General features: G+C 42.8%; 6 protein-coding genes across 6 annotated transcripts; 4 read left to right on the forward strand and 2 right to left on the reverse strand.

The window, feature by feature from the left end:
• Positions 1-257: 257 nt before the first annotated feature.
• BCR41DRAFT_347758 (hypothetical protein) lies at positions 258-2,606 on the reverse strand. The gene has a single exon (XM_022023155.1). The coding sequence runs from the start codon at positions 2,533-2,535 to the stop codon at positions 364-366; it is 2,172 nt and encodes a 723-aa protein (XP_021884447.1). The 5' UTR covers positions 2,536-2,606; the 3' UTR covers positions 258-363.
• A 169-nt stretch (positions 2,607-2,775) lies between these two features.
• Positions 2,776-5,370, forward strand: BCR41DRAFT_384268 (hypothetical protein). The gene is made up of 3 exons (XM_022027544.1): positions 2,776-2,904; positions 3,064-3,766; positions 3,865-5,370. Exons 1-3 carry the CDS (start codon positions 2,817-2,819, stop codon positions 5,237-5,239), a joined length of 2,166 nt encoding a protein of 721 aa, XP_021884448.1. The 5' UTR covers positions 2,776-2,816; the 3' UTR covers positions 5,240-5,370.
• A 433-nt stretch (positions 5,371-5,803) lies between these two features.
• On the reverse strand, positions 5,804-9,351 carry BCR41DRAFT_384269 (hypothetical protein). The gene is made up of 2 exons (XM_022027545.1): positions 8,628-9,351; positions 5,804-8,373 (listed from the first exon to the last, which is right to left on the reverse strand). The coding sequence occupies exons 1-2, from the start codon at positions 9,243-9,245 to the stop codon at positions 5,842-5,844; spliced, it is 3,150 nt and encodes a 1,049-aa protein (XP_021884449.1). The 5' UTR covers positions 9,246-9,351; the 3' UTR covers positions 5,804-5,841.
• An 899-nt stretch (positions 9,352-10,250) lies between these two features.
• On the forward strand, positions 10,251-11,491 carry BCR41DRAFT_301040 (rhodanese family protein; the record flags this gene model as incomplete). The annotated part of the gene is made up of 4 exons (XM_022020607.1): positions 10,251-10,395; positions 10,521-10,699; positions 10,820-10,915; positions 11,027-11,491. The coding sequence occupies 4 exons, from the start codon at positions 10,251-10,253 to the stop codon at positions 11,489-11,491; spliced, it is 885 nt and encodes a 294-aa protein (XP_021884450.1).
• Positions 11,492-12,031: 540 nt separating this feature from the next.
• BCR41DRAFT_318746 (histidinol dehydrogenase-domain-containing protein) lies at positions 12,032-14,952 on the forward strand. The gene is made up of 2 exons (XM_022021323.1): positions 12,032-13,003; positions 13,127-14,952. The coding sequence occupies exons 1-2, from the start codon at positions 12,115-12,117 to the stop codon at positions 14,884-14,886; spliced, it is 2,649 nt and encodes an 882-aa protein (XP_021884451.1). The 5' UTR covers positions 12,032-12,114; the 3' UTR covers positions 14,887-14,952.
• A 669-nt stretch (positions 14,953-15,621) lies between these two features.
• Positions 15,622-17,712, forward strand: BCR41DRAFT_384272 (hypothetical protein; the record flags this gene model as incomplete). The annotated part of the gene is made up of 3 exons (XM_022027546.1): positions 15,622-17,239; positions 17,495-17,513; positions 17,610-17,712. 3 exons carry the CDS (start codon positions 15,622-15,624, stop codon positions 17,710-17,712), a joined length of 1,740 nt encoding a protein of 579 aa, XP_021884452.1.
• Between the last annotated feature and the right edge of the window lie 341 nt (positions 17,713-18,053).

An 18,053-nucleotide genomic window follows, 5' to 3' on the forward strand; every position in this document is an offset into this window, starting at 1 on the left:
GCTGAACGTGCTAGAAAAGTATAAAAAATATAAAATTCACGAATAAGAAAGCAAGCCGAAGCGCGATGGATAAGTGTAATGAAACAAACAAACAAAAAACGTTTTGAATATGCTTCTTCTTTCACATCACCTTTCTAATGGCACAGCAATGCTCATGTGGTCTATGTTGTAGAAAGCCCTTACTGGCTCTGCATGCTTCCCTAGATTCAAAAAACTTTTTTCCGATCTGTGTTTGAGATCAAACCTTTTTCTTGGACCTTGTTTATCTTGTTTTTTATTCTCTTTGGAACTTTGTAGCTTGCATGATTAAAATAAAAAGAGGAGGTTTGGTATTTACGCAAAATTTTATTATTGAACAATCGATTATGCTTCGGGAATAGGGGCTTGCCCACTTAGTAATCCGTTTCTCGGGATACAATACCACCCCGTCCCTAAATTCACCCAGATAAGACATGGTAGGTCCCCGAGATAGTTTGAAAGCAAACGTTGAAATTCCAATTGTTCCTCTGATAACTCCTTAAATGCTTCCTGTAGTTGTTGTTCCTGCTTCAGTTTCATTGCCATTCGTTTTTGTAAAAATATATACTCAGCTGTCGCAGGCGTCCCCATTGTCGTTGACTCGACTAGCCCAGTTCCTTCTACAGCTGTTGCGGAAGTAGTATTAGTGGCTGTTATACTAGCAGTAATAGTAGAAGGAGAGGAGGAGGAAGATACAGATTCGCTCATGATTTTTGCTCCTTCATTGGCTGCTTTTTCTAGTGATCCAGATCCAGCCCTAGATTCTGACTCGGTATCATTCAAAATAATGTCAGCAGTACCGTTTTGGATTGCCGCCTTAGCTGACAGGACTGCCATTCTAGCTTGGCTCATCAACCATCGACCCTTAAAATCCGTCTCTCTGACTGCATTCAGGTCTCGCATGACCTTTTCAATCAAGACTGGAGACATCTTGAAGATACTCAATCTCAAGACCCTCAGGCCTTTACAAACCCAACCTCTTCCTGGCCCTGAAATTGATTCTTTGACATCTTCCATTGTTGTATTTGAATGCCCCGTTCGAAGCTGTCGTAGTCGAGGGCAGGTCTCCAAGAATTTTAGGGGCATAAACGTCCGCTCTGCATAATCCGACAAGTTGGCTTCTTCTAGTGTGGAAGCATGGCATAAGATGGATAAGACTGTGGCAATATCACTGGACCCCCTAAAGACTGTCAACGATGGAAGAACATCTAAGATCGGAGGTAACATCGAGCATTCAAACCCTAATGGCCAGAGTTGTGAGAGTCGAGGGCAGTGTTGTTGAATGGATTGACAGAAATCAGACAAAACCTCATGAGGAACAGGTCGGTCGAATCGATAGAATTCAAGTGTACGGAGGTTGGGTAATAGGTCCAAGATTGGGTATAGTTGGGCACACATCCTAAAGGTTCGAATACTGTGATGTTGAAAAGATGGTACTATGGCTGATTGCTTCGAGTTTAGTTCTGTAGGAGCTGCGGTGGAGGAAGAAGATGATGGAGACGATGATAATAACGTTGGTGATGATGCCGACGGCGACGTCGAGCTATTGTCGACATGAATAATATGTATTCCAGCTAAGGATAACAGATGTAGAGCTGGGCAAGCCATCAGGATTTGAACTAGCTCTTGTTTCGTCATGGACCAGTTCTCCAGATATAACGATTGTAAGCTTGGCATGCCACCTATACTTAGGCTAGGGAATTCAAACAGTGGTTCTCCCATCCATGTCGTTTTTCCCATCGAGGAAGCTCTTATGGCCATTGCAGTTAATGCGGTAGCTGATGCTGTTGTTGATGATGACATGGTTGTATTTGTATTTGTATTTGTATTCGTAGTTGTAGAAGCTGCTGGTAAAGATGGGATCCCTGCTAGAGAAGACGAAGGCACAAACACTAATGCTGCTCCAGTTGACGCACATCCTCTTATCGGCATCCGGCCTTTATCTATTCTAAAAGTCAACCGAAGTTCTCTCAATGTATATCTGTTCCTCTGTAACATTCGTTGAATAGCTGGTTTCTTGTCTGCCTCAATATGAATGATCATTTTGACAAGGTTTTCGATAGTGTCACAATCAAAGACTAATCCTGTAGATGGTTCTGCTCGTAGGAGATAATGCTCTGGTACATCTGTAAAGAACAGAGTTCGGATCAATCCCCCAAAGGTTCGTAAGAGGTTTGGGAGGATTTGTGCATTGTGAGGATTGGGGATCCGGGAACTGATGTTTCGCCAGAGATGGGGGGTAAATGAAATAGACCATGATTTGCAGACGATGATAGAGGAGGCAATGTCGGTTTTAGAAAGATTCATTGCTATCATCGAGGCGATCTCGGGTATAGCAACGACTGCGACAGGAGCATAGTTGTCCTGTGTCTCTTGAAGATTGATACCGCTAGAAGCCTCCATGATTTGACCTGGCTTTGAATTGGTATTGTCGTTGTAGTTATCGTTGCTGTTGTCCAGTAAAGAATGGCTGATAAGTCGTTGAACGTGGTATAGAATTGGGTTGAATAAGACCATAGTATGAAGAAAAGAGAATGAGAAGACAAATAAAAAGAGAAGGAAAAAAAGAGAGCCACCTTAGAGAAGGCGCATTGGAAGGGTTGGAAAAAAAAAAAAAAAAAAAAAAAGTTGGGCATGAAACGACACTTCATGCATGATCACTTGACTCTCAATTTTCATTCATTCCTTTTACGGGAAAGTATATTAAATTATCGTACACGCTGCAATTGATCGCGTCCTGATTGTATCAAAGCAAAGCTCATCCATCTTTTCATCTCTTCATCAAAGTTCAAGTAACCATGACATCCATCCAACAACTCTTTGGAGAGCTAGAACGACACATCAAACGAGAGGAGCACGATAAGGTCCTGGTTGTCAGCGACAAGAGTACGTCCCATTCTTTTTCCTTTTTCAAAAAAAAAAAAAAAAAAAAAAAAAGGGCTTTATCACAGTATCACAGTATCGCAGGATAGTTATCCGTAAATTCCTTAAATATTGATCTAAAAAAACTCTTTTACTGTTTTTTATGAATTTTTTTTTTAAAAGTCCTCAAAATTGATCCTAAGGATAAAGATGCGCTGCATTGCAAGGCCATCACTTTGATCCGCCTTGAACGCTACACGGATGCTCTTACTATCTTGAACCGTCAATTGGATACCTCCAAATTCACCTTCGAGAAGGCTTATTGTCTTTACAGGACCAACCAACTGGCAGATGGCGCACAGCTTATTGCCAACAAACGTAAAGAGCTTCCATCTTCTTCTCAGCTCTCATGGGACCTTCGTCATCTGGAAGCTCAAATGCTCTATCGTATGGAGCGTTACCAAGATTGTATTGAATTGTATGCAAGCATGTTGCAGGACACAGCCGTGGCGGATGATTCCTACAATGATATTTTGACCAACTACAAAGCCTGTAAAGCTGCTGTTTTGTATTCAGGACAGTCTCTGGATTCCAAGTGGATGTCCTTGGATGAATCAACCAATTCAAAGACAACGGCACCAACCTCTCAAACCTATGAATTGAGCTTTAATGCTGCATGTGCCAAAATTGCTCAGGGTGAATACTCCCAGGCACTTAAACTCTTGGAAGAATCCAAGAGGGTCTGTAGAGAGGCTCTCAAGGATTATGACGAAGAAGAGATTGAGCAAGAGTTGGCCATTATTGTTGTTCAGATTGCTTATGTCTACCAGCTAATGGGTAAGACTGAGCAGGCCAAAGAACTTTATCAGACAGTCCTCAAGAGCAAGTAAGTATATCCCTATTTACCATCTATTTTATTTATTTGTTTGAATTACTTAATTGAAGTTTTTTTTTTTTTTTTTTTTTTTTTTTTTAAAAAAAAAGGGCTCTGGAGGTAACAGTACCTGCTGTGGCGGCCAACAATTTAGTAGTGCTGCAAAAGGATTCAGATCTATTTGATTCAGCCAAGAAGATCAAGACTGCGACGACGAAGGCTCTGGGTGTGAAGTTCTTTTCTACCCAGAAGCGTACTATTGCTATGAACGAATTATTATTGTCGTTATATCAGAACAAATTCGTGGCCTGTCGAGATTCTGCAAAACAACAACTCAAGTCCCATCCGCCATCCGAGTATACCGATGCTCTGTATTTAATCTTGGCAGCCGTTCAGTACAAGCAACAAAAGAAGGCTTCCAAGGCTCTAGAGGAATTGAGGGAATTTGCAAAGGAAAGACCTCAGAGTGTGGCGATTCAGTTTGCAATCATTCAATTACAATTGACAGAAGAGAATGGACGTAATTTCAAGGCTGCGATCGAATCGCTGTCGAACTTCTTGAAGACTTTACCAGAGAAGGAACAGTATCGTCCAGGGTTTGTGGCATTGTTGGTTTGGTTGTACGATCAGGCTGGTCAAGGTGATAAGGGCATGGATCTGTTGTCAGAAGCTAGTGTTATTTGGGCGAAATCTAACAACACCAGTAGTAGTGGTAGTAAAAAACAGGAGGCGGCCGGAACCGCCATGCCTTTGACGTTATTGAAACAAACCGCCGCGTTCAAATTACGCTCACACCGGTACAAGGACGCTGCCAAGGACTATGAAGAGCTCGTCCGCACGGATCCTTCAGATCCCACTAGCATTGCTGGATTGATCATGGCTTACTCCGAGATTGAGCCTAGTCTCGCAGAGAAGTACGGTACATCTTTACCAGAAATGGATCGTTCGATGATGCAGTCATTAGATGTAGAAACTCTTGAAAAAGTAGTTCCGGGACATAGGAAGGAGTATATTTCCTCAACAGATGCTATCAAAGCTGCTGTAGGCGGTCGTAGACGGCCTGGATCAAGGCTTCGTCGTACAGGTGCCAGGAAGGCTCACAAGCGTAAGCCTCTGCTTCCAAAGAACTTGGATCCTACTCAATTGGGCAAGAACATTGATCCTGAGCGTTGGTTGCCTAAACGCGACAGAGCTGCAGCCCGTCTTGCCAGGACTCGCAAGACCGGCGCTGGATCCAAGAAAGAGATGGGTAAGGGGCCTCAGGGAATGAATATGGAAGGTGGTGGCATTGGAGGTACTGGAAGTGCTCGAATTGCAGGACGTGAGCATCTGACGACTTCTGCCAAGGCAGTAGCAGTAGAAGACATAAGCATCACAAAGATTGATGAGGCTGTGGAGTCTCCAACAAGTTCAAAGGCAAAGAGTGGTGGTGGATCATCCAATGCTAGTAAGAAGAAAAAGGGGAAGGGCAAGGGCAAATGGTAGATCTCTTCCTTGAATGAAATTCTGAAAGCTTGAAACATTAAATAAGTAATAGCAAAGGCATTTCAGCCAGCCAATTCTAATAGAATTAGCTTTGGTGTTATTTCTTTATAATATAATGAGACAACTATTCGCAGTTCTTATCATTGTCATGCGTCGCAGAAAAAAAAAAGAAAAAAAGAAAAAAAGAAAAAAAAAAAAGGAAAAAGAAAAAGAAAAAGAAGCGACTCCGAATGGCTAAAGTACAATGCGTTGATGTAGAAGTTACAGGTGATAAAAGAAACTATGTATATAAAATAAAAAAGGTAAAATATAAAATATAAAATATAAAATATAAAATGCAAAAGTAGGTAGAAGTGATATGAGGAGAAATAATAAAAATAGTCATTTGTACATGCAAAAAGCAAATAAAAAAAAAAATGTAAATGCGAAATCGTTGAAAGCTTGAATGCTCTTGCTCAGTGATCACAGTTGGATCCTTTTTTTGGTTAGACTGTTATCAATTACAAGTATTTTGTTAAGTAAAAGACAAATAGTTGATTTAGTCTAACCAACAAATAACATCCAGTTGTGATCATTGTCTTGCTTCCTTCGAGCTATATACCTCATCCCCAATAAATCCGCTGAGTACCGGTCATCCTGACACGGCAAACAATACAGTTTTGCACAAGGTCTGCACAGGAGCCACACATGACTAAATGATGGCACGGGAGTGCTGCATGTGACAATGCACGCTCATAGCAAATCCGACACTTGGGCATGTCATGGACTCGCTGCTCCATAACCATGATACTGTCTACAAGTTCCGCGTGGCGCTTTTGTTCCCGCTTCAGATCATTTTCAATATGTCGAATCCGTGTTTTATGTAGAGCAATCCTGTTCTGCAGCTTTTGTTCGTATTGATCCGCATATGCCTGTGCATCCTTCGTGGCCTCTGCAACCGAAAATTCCAACAAATTTTGAGGGATTCCTTGGATCCCCCACCTGTTAAGGACCTTGATGCTCTGCTCACCCCAGCAGGGATCATCATATTCATTACCACTGATATTCTTAGCATTAAGGATCTGTTCCGCAATAGTGAGATCGCACCATTCAGGGATTGGCCACTTGTAGAATTCAGCTCCTTGTTCTTCTCGTCCATTGATCCTGTCATGCCTTGGACCTGAGCGTGCGTCCATTGTCTCTGTGTACGGCTCTCTGACTTTTATGATCTCATCCACGGCTTTAAAAGTTACTCGATGTCCCCATTTCCTTTGCGGACGAATATTTCTATTACAAACAGGTTTCGAAAAGTCCATAGGGTATCGACTCGAGCTCTTGTTGAGGATCGGCTTGACTTTAGGATCTACAGGATACTGCGGAATGAAGTACGATTCGACTGTGGTACGTGGTTTGAACCATCGATCTAACCAGTCATCATTAGGGATGATTTGATGCACTGGCTGTTTGCGAGCAGGGAACATGGCTTTACTCATGCGAATGACTTTGTTACAATGTTTGAGTTCTTTTTTTGAAGGTGCTATTCTATCTTGTAGTTGCAATCCTTCCAACGATAGAGGCGGCCTGGAGGTGCCTGTATCTGCTGATAGGTTGAGAGTACCGTCTCCATCGTTCCTGCCATTCTGATCACCTTTGTCATTAATGTCATGGTCGCAATCACGACCACAATCATGGCCGTGATCCTTATGGTCTCTATGGTTCTCATGATTAGAAATATTGCCGCTCGGTGCTGTATTTGTCCTTCTACGTGAATGGTTCTCTGTATAAGGGCCTTCGTCCAATTGGCTTTGCCATGCATACTTCTTTGGACAAATCAAATCATACGGATGCTCCGGTCTCTGATCGGCTCCAGAGTCGTCTGTATTTGGGATGTAAGGTGCCACGACCATAAAACTGCCGCAGTTACATTCGATCCTGTTGAATGGTACCTTGCGCAAATGGCTGAAAATCCGAGGATCCCAAGCCTCCTTATCATCGTCATTCTCATTGTCCTTGACCTTAGCATCTCCACTCCCCTTGTTTTCATAGTCACGGGTCTTATTATCTCTTTCCTCGGTCTTTTGTGTTCCTTTGCTCTTGTTCATATGTTCAATGTATAGCCATCGAGTAACAGAGTAATTAAAGATAGGGCACTGAGCGCGTTTTGTCAACATGACTGTATCTTTATCACTGAGGTGCTGCATTTTATGCCATTCGAGTGCATGCATATGAAATCCACAGACTTTGGTTTCCGAGCCAAAAGGTCGACCCAGTTTATCTGTATTAAATCTGTTTGAAGGGGAGTGACTTGGGCTTGAGTGAAAATCAAGGTCGGAATCTACATTTTCAGGGGGAGGGGTTCTAGGACGTACATTGTCGATACTTAGATGAGATGATGATGCTATTTGGGACTGCTGTATTGGTGCTGCGGCACCAGGCCTAGGTAACTGCCATTGATTATCTTGCTGTTGTTGCGGTTGCAATTGCTGTGACTCTATTGTTGGCGTTGTAGACGCGATTGTATTCGGCTCGGATTTATACATTAGATTAGTATCTTCGATGGGTGCCTCTGCAGCATTATGGGTTGGTATAAAACTCCATGGATCGTCTTCTACTGTAGCAGATCTTGCTACGTTTGACCAAGTAGTCGTAGCAGGTTCCCATATGGAACTTCTCTTTGACGCTGCTAGAGATGCCTGTGGAGGTGTATTAGAGAATGACGGCTTCAGCTGTCGATGGACTGCATCTACACCAGTATTTGTTGATCTAGTTAGATCCACAACGTCTATTCCTTCGTCAAACCATGCAGTTGTCGCAGTTATCTTTTGATAAGATCTATTCAAAGGCGATTCGGTTATTTGATAATGGCTGCTATGACTTATTCCGCTATCAACTGTGTCATTATCGCGATAGCCTCGATCAACAGCCTTGCCCTTATTCCTGAGATCTTCGGTACTGGAGGATGACCCTGCTGCAGATCCTGATAGAGTGGAATGCTGGGATTCGATAAAACCATTTTCATTCTGTCGCTTGTCGTGGATATTATACGGGTTATAGTAGTTTTCAAGATTTCCAGTAGGAGGTTCTCCCCAAGACTCTTCAAAGGGTTGTGTCCGTGTCATCCAGCGTCCGCGAGCTTCACCCCACGATTGGACGGTCTAATAAAAATTAGAGTTTTCAAGTAAGAAAGATAGACGAGAGGTCCCGAATAGGGAAAAAAAAAAAAAAAAAAAAAAAAAGTTTTAATAAACATTAAATTACAAGGTTCGGTGAGATATTAAAACCGCCGAGGACGGGTTGCTATCAACGATAATATTCTTATGACAAGAAAATATGCGCAGTATGTGTACATATAAAGCATTATGTGGATGCAGTTTTTTTTATTTTATTTTATTTTTCTCTTCTTTTTTACCTTGGCAATCTTGACAAGTTCCGCAGTGGTTTCATGTTCCTTCTTGAGTCGATGTGCTTCGGCTTCGATCTGATCGTGTGCACAACCGGCGCAATAGTCTGGTGGAACCATGCCATGCTGTGCTGAAGTGAAGTGACATTCATAGACCCAATTGGAAGTCAATAGCGGAGTAGACATCCTTGACTTTTGCTGCTGACGATTGCTCCGTCTGCCCGGAATAGATGACTGATTAGAGAAGTATGGGGAGGAGTAGTTCTGATAATAATCGTTATCAAATTCAAAACGGTAACCTTCATCATGTTCATTCTCGAACTGTTCTTGCCAGTGCACTTGTTGTTTCTGGCCAGTACGAGCCCTCTGGGAAGATTGCCGATCTTCAAAAGAATGTGGATTTGAGTAGTAAGTCGCGTCAGAGGTTGTCCCTGTGGCTGCGGCTACTCCAGTCCCGTTTATGGTGTCGCGGTGAGAGAGAGTTGACTGAGGCTGGTGTTTTTGCTGCAAGTAAACAGGGGTTGCAATATGCCCACAGAAGCAGCGAGGACGGCTCAGTCGAACCTTCTTGTATGCCATGGAGTTGTTTGAAGGTGTCATGCAAAATGTAGATGTCCCATGAGGCATGCGATCTAAACTGAATTACTTTGTAAAAGAAAGAAAATAGAAGAAAAAAAGGAGAAAAGGAGAAAAGGAGAAAGGGAGGGAAAAAGAAAAAAAAAGAAAAGAAAAAAAAAAGAAGGAGATAGGCTTTTGTTGACAGATGAAGAAGATAGAACAAGAAAAAGAAGAGGAAAGAAATAAGGAAAGAAGAAAAAAAGAAAAGAAAAGGAGGAATTATTGACGAAGAGGGCAAGAGGGGAAAATAAAATCACTTTCTTTTTTCTTTTTTGGACTGCTATTGCGTTGAACGAGCAAATCCACTCTTCCAACATGCACAGCACAAGGATAATATGCAAGCTTTGCCTCTCCTTTATTTTTTATTGGAACAGAGACAAGGTCAATCTCGAGATCTGTACCAGGTACACCTCGCGTACAATGCAAAAACACACAGAAGGAAACATAAAAACAATAGAACACAGACACACAAATAAAAGGTGCAGTGCAGTAATAGCAATAAAAAAAAGAAAAAGAAACTAAAAGCTAAAGACAAAATAGCAAACAATAATGAGCTTGAATAGAGTTTAAAGAGTGCTTCAATGGAGCTTCAATCGAGTTTCAATCGAGTTCGAATGGAGCTTGAATGGGAGATTAGAGGTAGGAAAAAGGGGAAACGCGTGTGGTGTGTATAAAAAAAAAACGGTCCAATCAGTTTAAATGGGTTTTCCGATTACACGCGTAACATACGCGCCTTCTTTTTAAGCTATTCCACTATTCCGTTACTCCTTTTTTCACCCTTCTTCCCCTTCCTCCTCCTTCCTAATCTTCTTACCCATGGCGACCCGCTTGTTCTTTGCTCCTTCGCGCTTCTTTCCTTGCTCTTCTCCTTCGTCTGCCTTTATCCTGCGTCAACAGCATTCGCGAGGTATATAATATAACAGTGACATGACCCTTTTTTTTTATTTTATTTATCTAAGCTTCATGGGCATTCAATAAACTCATTTTGCTTTTTTAAATTCATCTCCATTAGCAATGTCCTCTGTTCCTTTACTACTGTCAGTAAATGAGCTCAAGAACCAGCTTGGCGGTCCTGTTGTTGTTGATGGAAGCTGGCATATGCCTGCTGCAGGACGAGATCCTTACAAAGAGTTCAAAGAGAATGGACATATCCCTGGAGGTATTTTTTGGGTTTTTTTTGGGGGGTTTTTTTTCTACATTCATTCGCACTTCAATCCTGCTATTATTTCCATAGCTAACTCTTTTTTTTTAAAAAAAAAAAAAAAAAAAAAAAAAAAAAAAAAGCACGATACTTTGATATTGAGTCTATCAAGGACAAGACAAATCAGCTGCCACATATGATGCCAACAGCCACTCAGTTTGCTGAACAGGTCGGAGAACTAGGCATTACGAATGATGATCACGTTGTAATTTATGACACTGTCGGATTTAGTTCAGCTGGACGTGTATACTGGATGCTCAAGGTAAAGAACAACCGGGATCTGCTTTGATCAGAGATTCGATTAATAAAAAAAAAAAAAAAGAAAAGAAAAAGAAAATGAACCTGATCAATCAAATGGGACACTATTGCTTTTTATTCCCAGGCATTTGGACATGAGAAAGTCTCTATCTTGAACGGTGGTTTTAAAGCATGGACAGCTGCAGGTTATCCAATCGAAAAAGGCGAAGCCAACATTACAGTAAGCTCACACATTCTTTGCTCTTCATTACATTCACATTCACACGACTTAACTTTTTCTCAAAGAAACTGACAAACAATGCTTTACTTTTTACTTTTGCATGGTCAATAGCCAAAGAACTATGCTGTCCCAACGTTAAATAAAAACCGAATCAAATATTATGATCAGGTCCTTGAAATTGTAAAGAGCAACAACGACAAGATCACCATCATCGATGCTCGCCCTGCAGCTCGTTTCACTGGCGCAGCACCAGAGCCCCGTACTGGGCTCTCATCTGGCCATATGCCAGGCGCAAAGAATGTGCCATTTATGGAACTCTCGGATTTGGAGACAGGAGAGCTGTACAACAATGAACATCTGTTGGCCGCATTCAAGCGTGCAGGCGTCAATGTGCAACAGTTAAAAGATACGGCAGTAGAGGGCAAGGAGATCATCTTGACCTGCGGTAGTGGCGTCACTGCTAGTGCACTTTACTTTGCACTCGAGAAACTTGGTGTCAACCACTTGGCTGTATTCGATGGCAGCTGGACAGAATACGCGTCAAGACCTGAAAGTATCATTGTGAAAGACGTTTAATAAAGTTTTTATTTTTCAATAAAAAAGTTTGAGAAGCTTGAACTCAGCTATTGATTAGGGTTTGGTGACAATTATGACACCAGTAGGAGTGCACCGGCACACTTCGTTTCCGCCATGACATGGCCATATACAATGGCCTTTGACTTTTTTACAATTATTAAAATCGTACGGTGGACATCCAATTAGAGTACTCTGTATCCCTTCTGGAGTACACCGACAATAGTTGCAGAGGTCGTCGCAAACAAAGTTAGATCCGTTGTACGCCTTTAGGCATTTCTCATATGAATAGTCTGACTGCGCGGAGAAAGTGCCAACCAGCAATGCAGAGAGTACAATAAAAGTCCTCATCTTGAACATTTTGGACATTTGAATGTTGGAATGACATAACGTACATTTTTATTTAAAAAAAATAAAAAATAAAATAAAAACTTCCGTGACTGCTTGAGCATCATTAAACGAAATGATGGTCTGTGTCCGAGTGAGTCAGTCAAAATAAAAAAAAAAAAAATAAAAAAAAAAGAGATAATAAAAGCAAGGCACATTGTGATCTCATTCTTCATTCTCCATTCTACATTGTCTGTTCGCTCCTATTATTCTTACTTGAGAGCGACACCTAACTCAGAATGATCCTTCCTCGTATCGACCTTGCGGCAGACGACTATGCCACCACTTTAAAGCAGTTCTCACTTCTGCCTAACCAGATCCTTATCACTCCCACGCCCGACGACTCCCGCCTTCAGAACATCCTTAAGAACCAGAACAAGGACGCCTATTGGGTACAGCCTCTTGCCTTTGATCAAAACGATCCCCTTGCTCAGATCCACAGCCTTTTGGACTCTGGTTCTGACAAGGTCATCCTTCCCTATGCTGCCTTTGCTGCTGGACTGGATGCATACAGCCACATTCCTCAGGAACGCCTTGCCGTCACACTCAATCCTGCAGAGTTTAACAAGGCTGATCATCTCTTGAACACTGTCTCGGTCTTCATCCTCAATGTTGACACAACTGAGTCACTCGAGGCTATCAAAGCCGTTGCTCAGGTTGTTCAGAAGAGTCTCTTACCTCGTGGAGGTGTTAAACGCGTTATTGCCGCCTTTTCCGCCGTACCTGGGCAGCCATCTGTGCCTGCCAACACTCCTGGCTTGCTCGCCATCTCAGAATTGGGCCGCATTGGCGTTGATACTTCATTGTCCACCGATGTCCTTTCAATTGATCATCAGGATGGCAAATTAAATTTGGGCGAAGCCTTCATGGCCACAATTGTATCTGACCGTCCCGATGGGTTGTTCCCAACTATTGTTGTGGATGAGCAGGGTATCTCGCTCGGATTAGTCTATTCGTCTTTAGAAAGTGTTGTCGAATCCTTCCGTATTCGCCAAGGAGTCTATTTCTCGAGATCCCGTGGCCTCTGGCATAAGGGTGCTACTTCCGGAGCAACACAGGATTTGATCAAAGTCCATGTTGATTGCGACAGCGATGCTCTCCAGTTCACTGTCCATCAGCACGGAGCTGGTAAGTTAATGGCCCAACTGCTTTTTTTTTTTTTTAAAAAAAAAAAAAAAAAAAAAAAAAAATTGCCTATCGAACTTGACTTCATTATTAGCTAACTTATCTTTTAATACCAAAATTAATTAGGTTTCTGTCATAACAATATCCGCGGATGCTTTGGCCCTTCATCTGGACTTGCTCACCTTAATCAGACACTTCAGAGCCGCAAGCTTTCTGCCCCTGCTGGATCCTACACCCAGCGCCTTTTCAAAGACAGCAATCTTGTAAAGTCCAAGATCATGGAGGAAGCAGAGGAGTTGTGTGAGGCCAAAACTCCAGAAGAAATCGCCTGGGAGACCGCTGATTTGATATACTTTGCTCTCGTCAAGTGTGTTGCTAATGGTGTGACTCTCAGAGATGTTGAACAACAGCTTGAGAATCGATCTCGCAAGATCACTCGCCGACCAGGCAATGCTAAGCCAAAATGGGATGTCCGTGCTAAAGAAGCTGCTGCGACTGAAACCCCTGCTACTGCTCCTGCTCCCACCCCAGTTCCTACTCAGAATGGAAAGGAAAATGTCCGTATTGCTATGAAATCTTACAAGATGAACGCCCTTTCTGCAGATGACCAACGGAAGCTCCTACTTCGTCCTATCATCCAATCCAACGATATTATGGCTCGTGTCAAGCCTATTGTAGATAGTGTTCGCCAATCCGGTGATGCTGCTCTTTTGGAGCTGACTGCCAAGTTTGATGGTGTTCAATTGGACAAGACTGTTATCTCTGCGCCTTTCACTCCTGAATCCATGGTTCTGGACGAACAGACTCGACGCGCGATTGATCAGGCCTACGATAATATTCAAAAGTTCCATGCGGCTCAGTTGCAAGAGAAGGCTCTTGTTGTAGAAACAATGCCAGGGGTTGTATGCACACGATTTGCACGTCCGATTGAGCGAGTCGGATTATATGTTCCTGGAGGCACCGCTGTCTTGCCCTCCACAACATTAATGCTGGGTATTCCTGCTGCTGTAGCTGGATGCAAAGAGATTGTAATCGCAACACCACCTAGGAAGGATGGCAGTATTGTTCCTGAAGTTATGTATGTAGCCCATAAGGTTGGAGCGTCGAAGGTTTTAATGGCTGGAGGTGCACAGGCGGTCGCTGCCATGGCCTATGGAACAGAGTCATGTCCTAAAGTAGACAAGATCTGTGGACCGGGCAACCAATATGTAACAGCTGCAAAGATGTTGACTCAAATCGACAGCTCATCTTTGGTTTCGATTGATATGCCTGCTGGACCTTCAGAGCTGTTGGTGATTGCAGACATGACCTCCATCCCTGCTTATGTGGCATCTGATCTCCTTTCACAAGCGGAGCACGGCACGGATTCTCAGGTGGTATTGATTGCTGTTGGATTGACGCCAGAGCACTTGGCTGCGATTGAAGACCAGGTTCATGAGCAAGCAAGCCGACTACCACGTGTGGATATTGTGCGTGAGTCGATTCCTAAGAGCTTTATTATAGAGGTGGAGACCATGGAAGAGGCGATGAGGTTCTCGAATGAGTATGCACCGGAGCATTTGATTTTACATCTGGAGCAAGCAGAGACGCACGTAGAGAAGGTTATGAATGCAGGAAGTGTCTTTGTAGGTCACTGGTCGCCCGAAAGCTGCGGTGATTATGCATCGGGTACAAACCATACCTTGCCAACTTATGGATATGCACGCATGTACTCTGGAGTCAACACAGATACATTCCTGAAGCATATTACGTCCCAGCAGTTGACACGTGAAGGCTTGGACGCCATTGGAGATACTGTCATGCGATTGGCAGAGATTGAAGGCTTGGAGGCTCACAGGAATGCTGTTGCAGTACGCATCAATGACATTCGTCAGGGTCGTTCTTAAAAGAATAGATTCAAAAGCAAATGGTACCTAGAGAGGATCGATAAATAAAGATTTACAAAGTGCTTTTATGACTATCATTATGAAGAACATTTAGTGAAGACTAGAGAAATGCTTACGTTAGACAAAATGGACTTAGGCACACAGCTATTCCCGCCCTGAGCTAATTGACTATAGGAAATGTAACACCAAAAAAGGGATCTTCATGCTTACAATACAGCCAAAACCCGTCAAGTGTCGGTGGAGGCGAAATAGGGGCATTCTTTCTTTTTTTTTTCTTTTTTTTTTTTTCCTTTTTCGTTGTATTACTGAACCATTTGCCACATTCTTCAGCTTTATTTGCCCAACTACCGCTTTATCTTTAAAAAGACGAACCCTCCCTTCTCTTCACTATCACCATCACCATCTGACCTTCTTCTTTTTTCTTCCTTTTCTTAACTCATAAGCGCCATCGTGATGTTGAAATTGAGCTCTACAAGGCTCCTCTCTTTGCACCATTCGCTACCGTCCAAGTGGACTGCACCATTACTATTACTCCGCCCTAAATTTCCTCAACAACGCAGTATCATTTCTAACTATGGTACAACCAGAAGAATACACGGTGCAACTTTCAGTACTCAATCAGATCAAGGTGAATACTATGTATGGTAATTCAAAACACAGGTCCACTTTAAGAACATTATTAACATGTCATAGCAATGCTACTTGTCCTTATAAAACGAGACAGCTACAGACATGATGGCTCTAGTAGGCGAAGTGATGAGCGATCAAGACTGTAAAGAGGCTGATAAAGATTCGAAATTAGCACGCCTGCTGGAGCGCCGACCAGAAGTGCTGCGACGCATGTCCTTTATAGATCCCTCATGTCGTCCAAACCATTCAACAAGGTCCATTTACACCTCAATTCAAGAAGGCAATGCGCTTCATGTAGCAATACGCCGGCATTTACAGGATATCGAAGAGTTGGCGATCGCCACGACCTGTGAAAAGGACTTGTTGGATGCATTAGTAGACAAAAAATATACCGGTACTACTACACACCAGGATGAGGTAGCCAGAACATGTACCCATTTGAAGGCCCTCCGGGTGGCAAATACTTGTGATGAGGAGTATGCTGAGAAAGTAATTACACTGGTGGAGAATAACCCAAACCTGAGTGAACTTTGGGTCACTAATCATGTCTTGGCTACCCCTCCTTTGGCTGAGCGATTAGTGTGTTTTCTGAAGACACGCGCTTCGAATCTTAAAGAGTTTAAAATCCATGACAAAGCCGGAGTGATCCCTCTACCCACTGCGGTCGATGTCATCAACGCTTGTATGCATTTACCATCCTTGGAAAGGCTTGAAATCTCAGCTTGCATTCGCCGGATTGAAGATATGAACATGGATTACGAGGGTCTTGTTACCCTCATAAGCAAGCTTGATTCTCTTCCTCCCTCTGTCTCCCCCTCTATCCAAGCCTTGAGGCTGCCTGAAATTTTGCCTCCAGTAATTCAAGTACCAATCCTGAAACGCTGTGGATCCAGCCTAGTAGAATATCTCTCCGATGATCCCTACTCAGTCGATCGGCACCTTTACCCATATTGGACCGATCACAGGACCATTATTCGAGCCATTCATGACCATTGCCCTAATGTAAAACAGGTGGTTTGGGACAGTTTCCGAACAGTTTGGCCCATTGATGGTGCTCCCTCAGTCAAGGATGAATCATTCCTGAAGAGTCTTCTTGATGCTTGTGACAGATCAGGGCTTCGGTCGATCTCTAGCTTCCTTTTAAGTGATCGATCCCTGGATGCGCTGCTGAATCACCGCAAGACATTGAAGCAACTCAAGTTTTCAATTCATTCACAATTATCGGCTTCAGGCTTCCAGCAAATCATGACTTCTTGTGAAGAGCTTAGACAACTTGACGCGAGATGGCCACGTTCGATTTGGATGCCTGAAAAAAACAGGATATGCCCCAATCTCACGTTCCAGGCGCTAATTCAGCCTGGACAGCAGGAGTGGCTGTGCAAGAAGCTCCAATCGCTCGCCATCACCATCAGTATGAATGTAAATGAAGATGATCTTTTGAAGTATGGAGGAGAGGCTGGCTGTTTGGAAATCATTTACAGCAGAATCGGAGCTTTGACAGAATTGGAAGAACTAGATATCATGTTTATCTCGTCAAGAGGAGATGAAGATGAAGATGAAGATGAAGGAACTGAAGAGCAGCAGCAACAACAACAGCAACGATCTCGAATACTTCCTACAATCTTCAGTGTAGATTCTGTGTTGAAACATTTGAAACATTTGAAGAATTTGAGGCGTATGAGCGCTCCAGTGGATGCTTGGCAAGGCGTGGGGCAAGCTGAATGTGAGTTTATGGAAAAAGAATGGCCACTGCTTGAAGAAATTCAATTCATCCCTTGCAGTGATGCAGCAAGGGCCAGTAGTGGCGACGATGAGACAATGGAGCTGATAACCCAAAAGATAATTGAGCAAGAGCACTGGAAGTTGTTTAAACAGCGTCGTTCTAGGCTGCGGATCAAGTAGCTAGGAAATGGATATGTAGTTTGTGACTAAAGTGTTGACAAATATATTACATAAATAAATATCAATGTTTGAACAGTATTCGCAGAGAAAGGCAGGTAATGTAGTCAACATTATATGTCTCGAGTGAGTCAGTGAGTAGAGCGTCGTGTCGATTAACATTTACATGTCATATATTTGTTTGTGCTCTGGAGGAAGAAGCTTGCTCGTGACAAGATCATCTATTTTGTAGGCATAGCGCGACGCAAGGCAACTATGCGTGTACTTTTTGCTTCTCCCCTCCAAGAATTGAGCTAGGATACTCTCAGCAATAACTTAATAAAAAAATAAAAAAAAATAAAAAAACGTTTTTTGTCTTATGAGATTCTCCTTTTTATTTCATCCTTACCACTCTTCAGCTTATCAGCTAAAAACTATCCCTCTTTTTTTGTTTTCGTTTTATAATCATGAAGTCTTCAATCGTCGCCGTTGCCGTCCTCGGTCTCATTTCCTCCTCTGCCTCGGTTGCCTCCACTGTGTCTATCCTGTGCCTAAAAGCCGGGGTTAGAAGATCGGTTTCTTCTGTCCTCGATAAGTCTACTTGAAGACCTGTGCCTTCAAACCCAACTCACCTGACAATGTCTAAAATCTAACTCATG

This window comes from Lobosporangium transversale (genome assembly GCF_002105155.1).
Source record: "Lobosporangium transversale strain NRRL 3116 chromosome Unknown BCR41scaffold_6, whole genome shotgun sequence".
Lineage (NCBI taxonomy): Eukaryota > Fungi > Mortierellomycota > Mortierellomycetes > Mortierellales > Mortierellaceae > Lobosporangium > Lobosporangium transversale.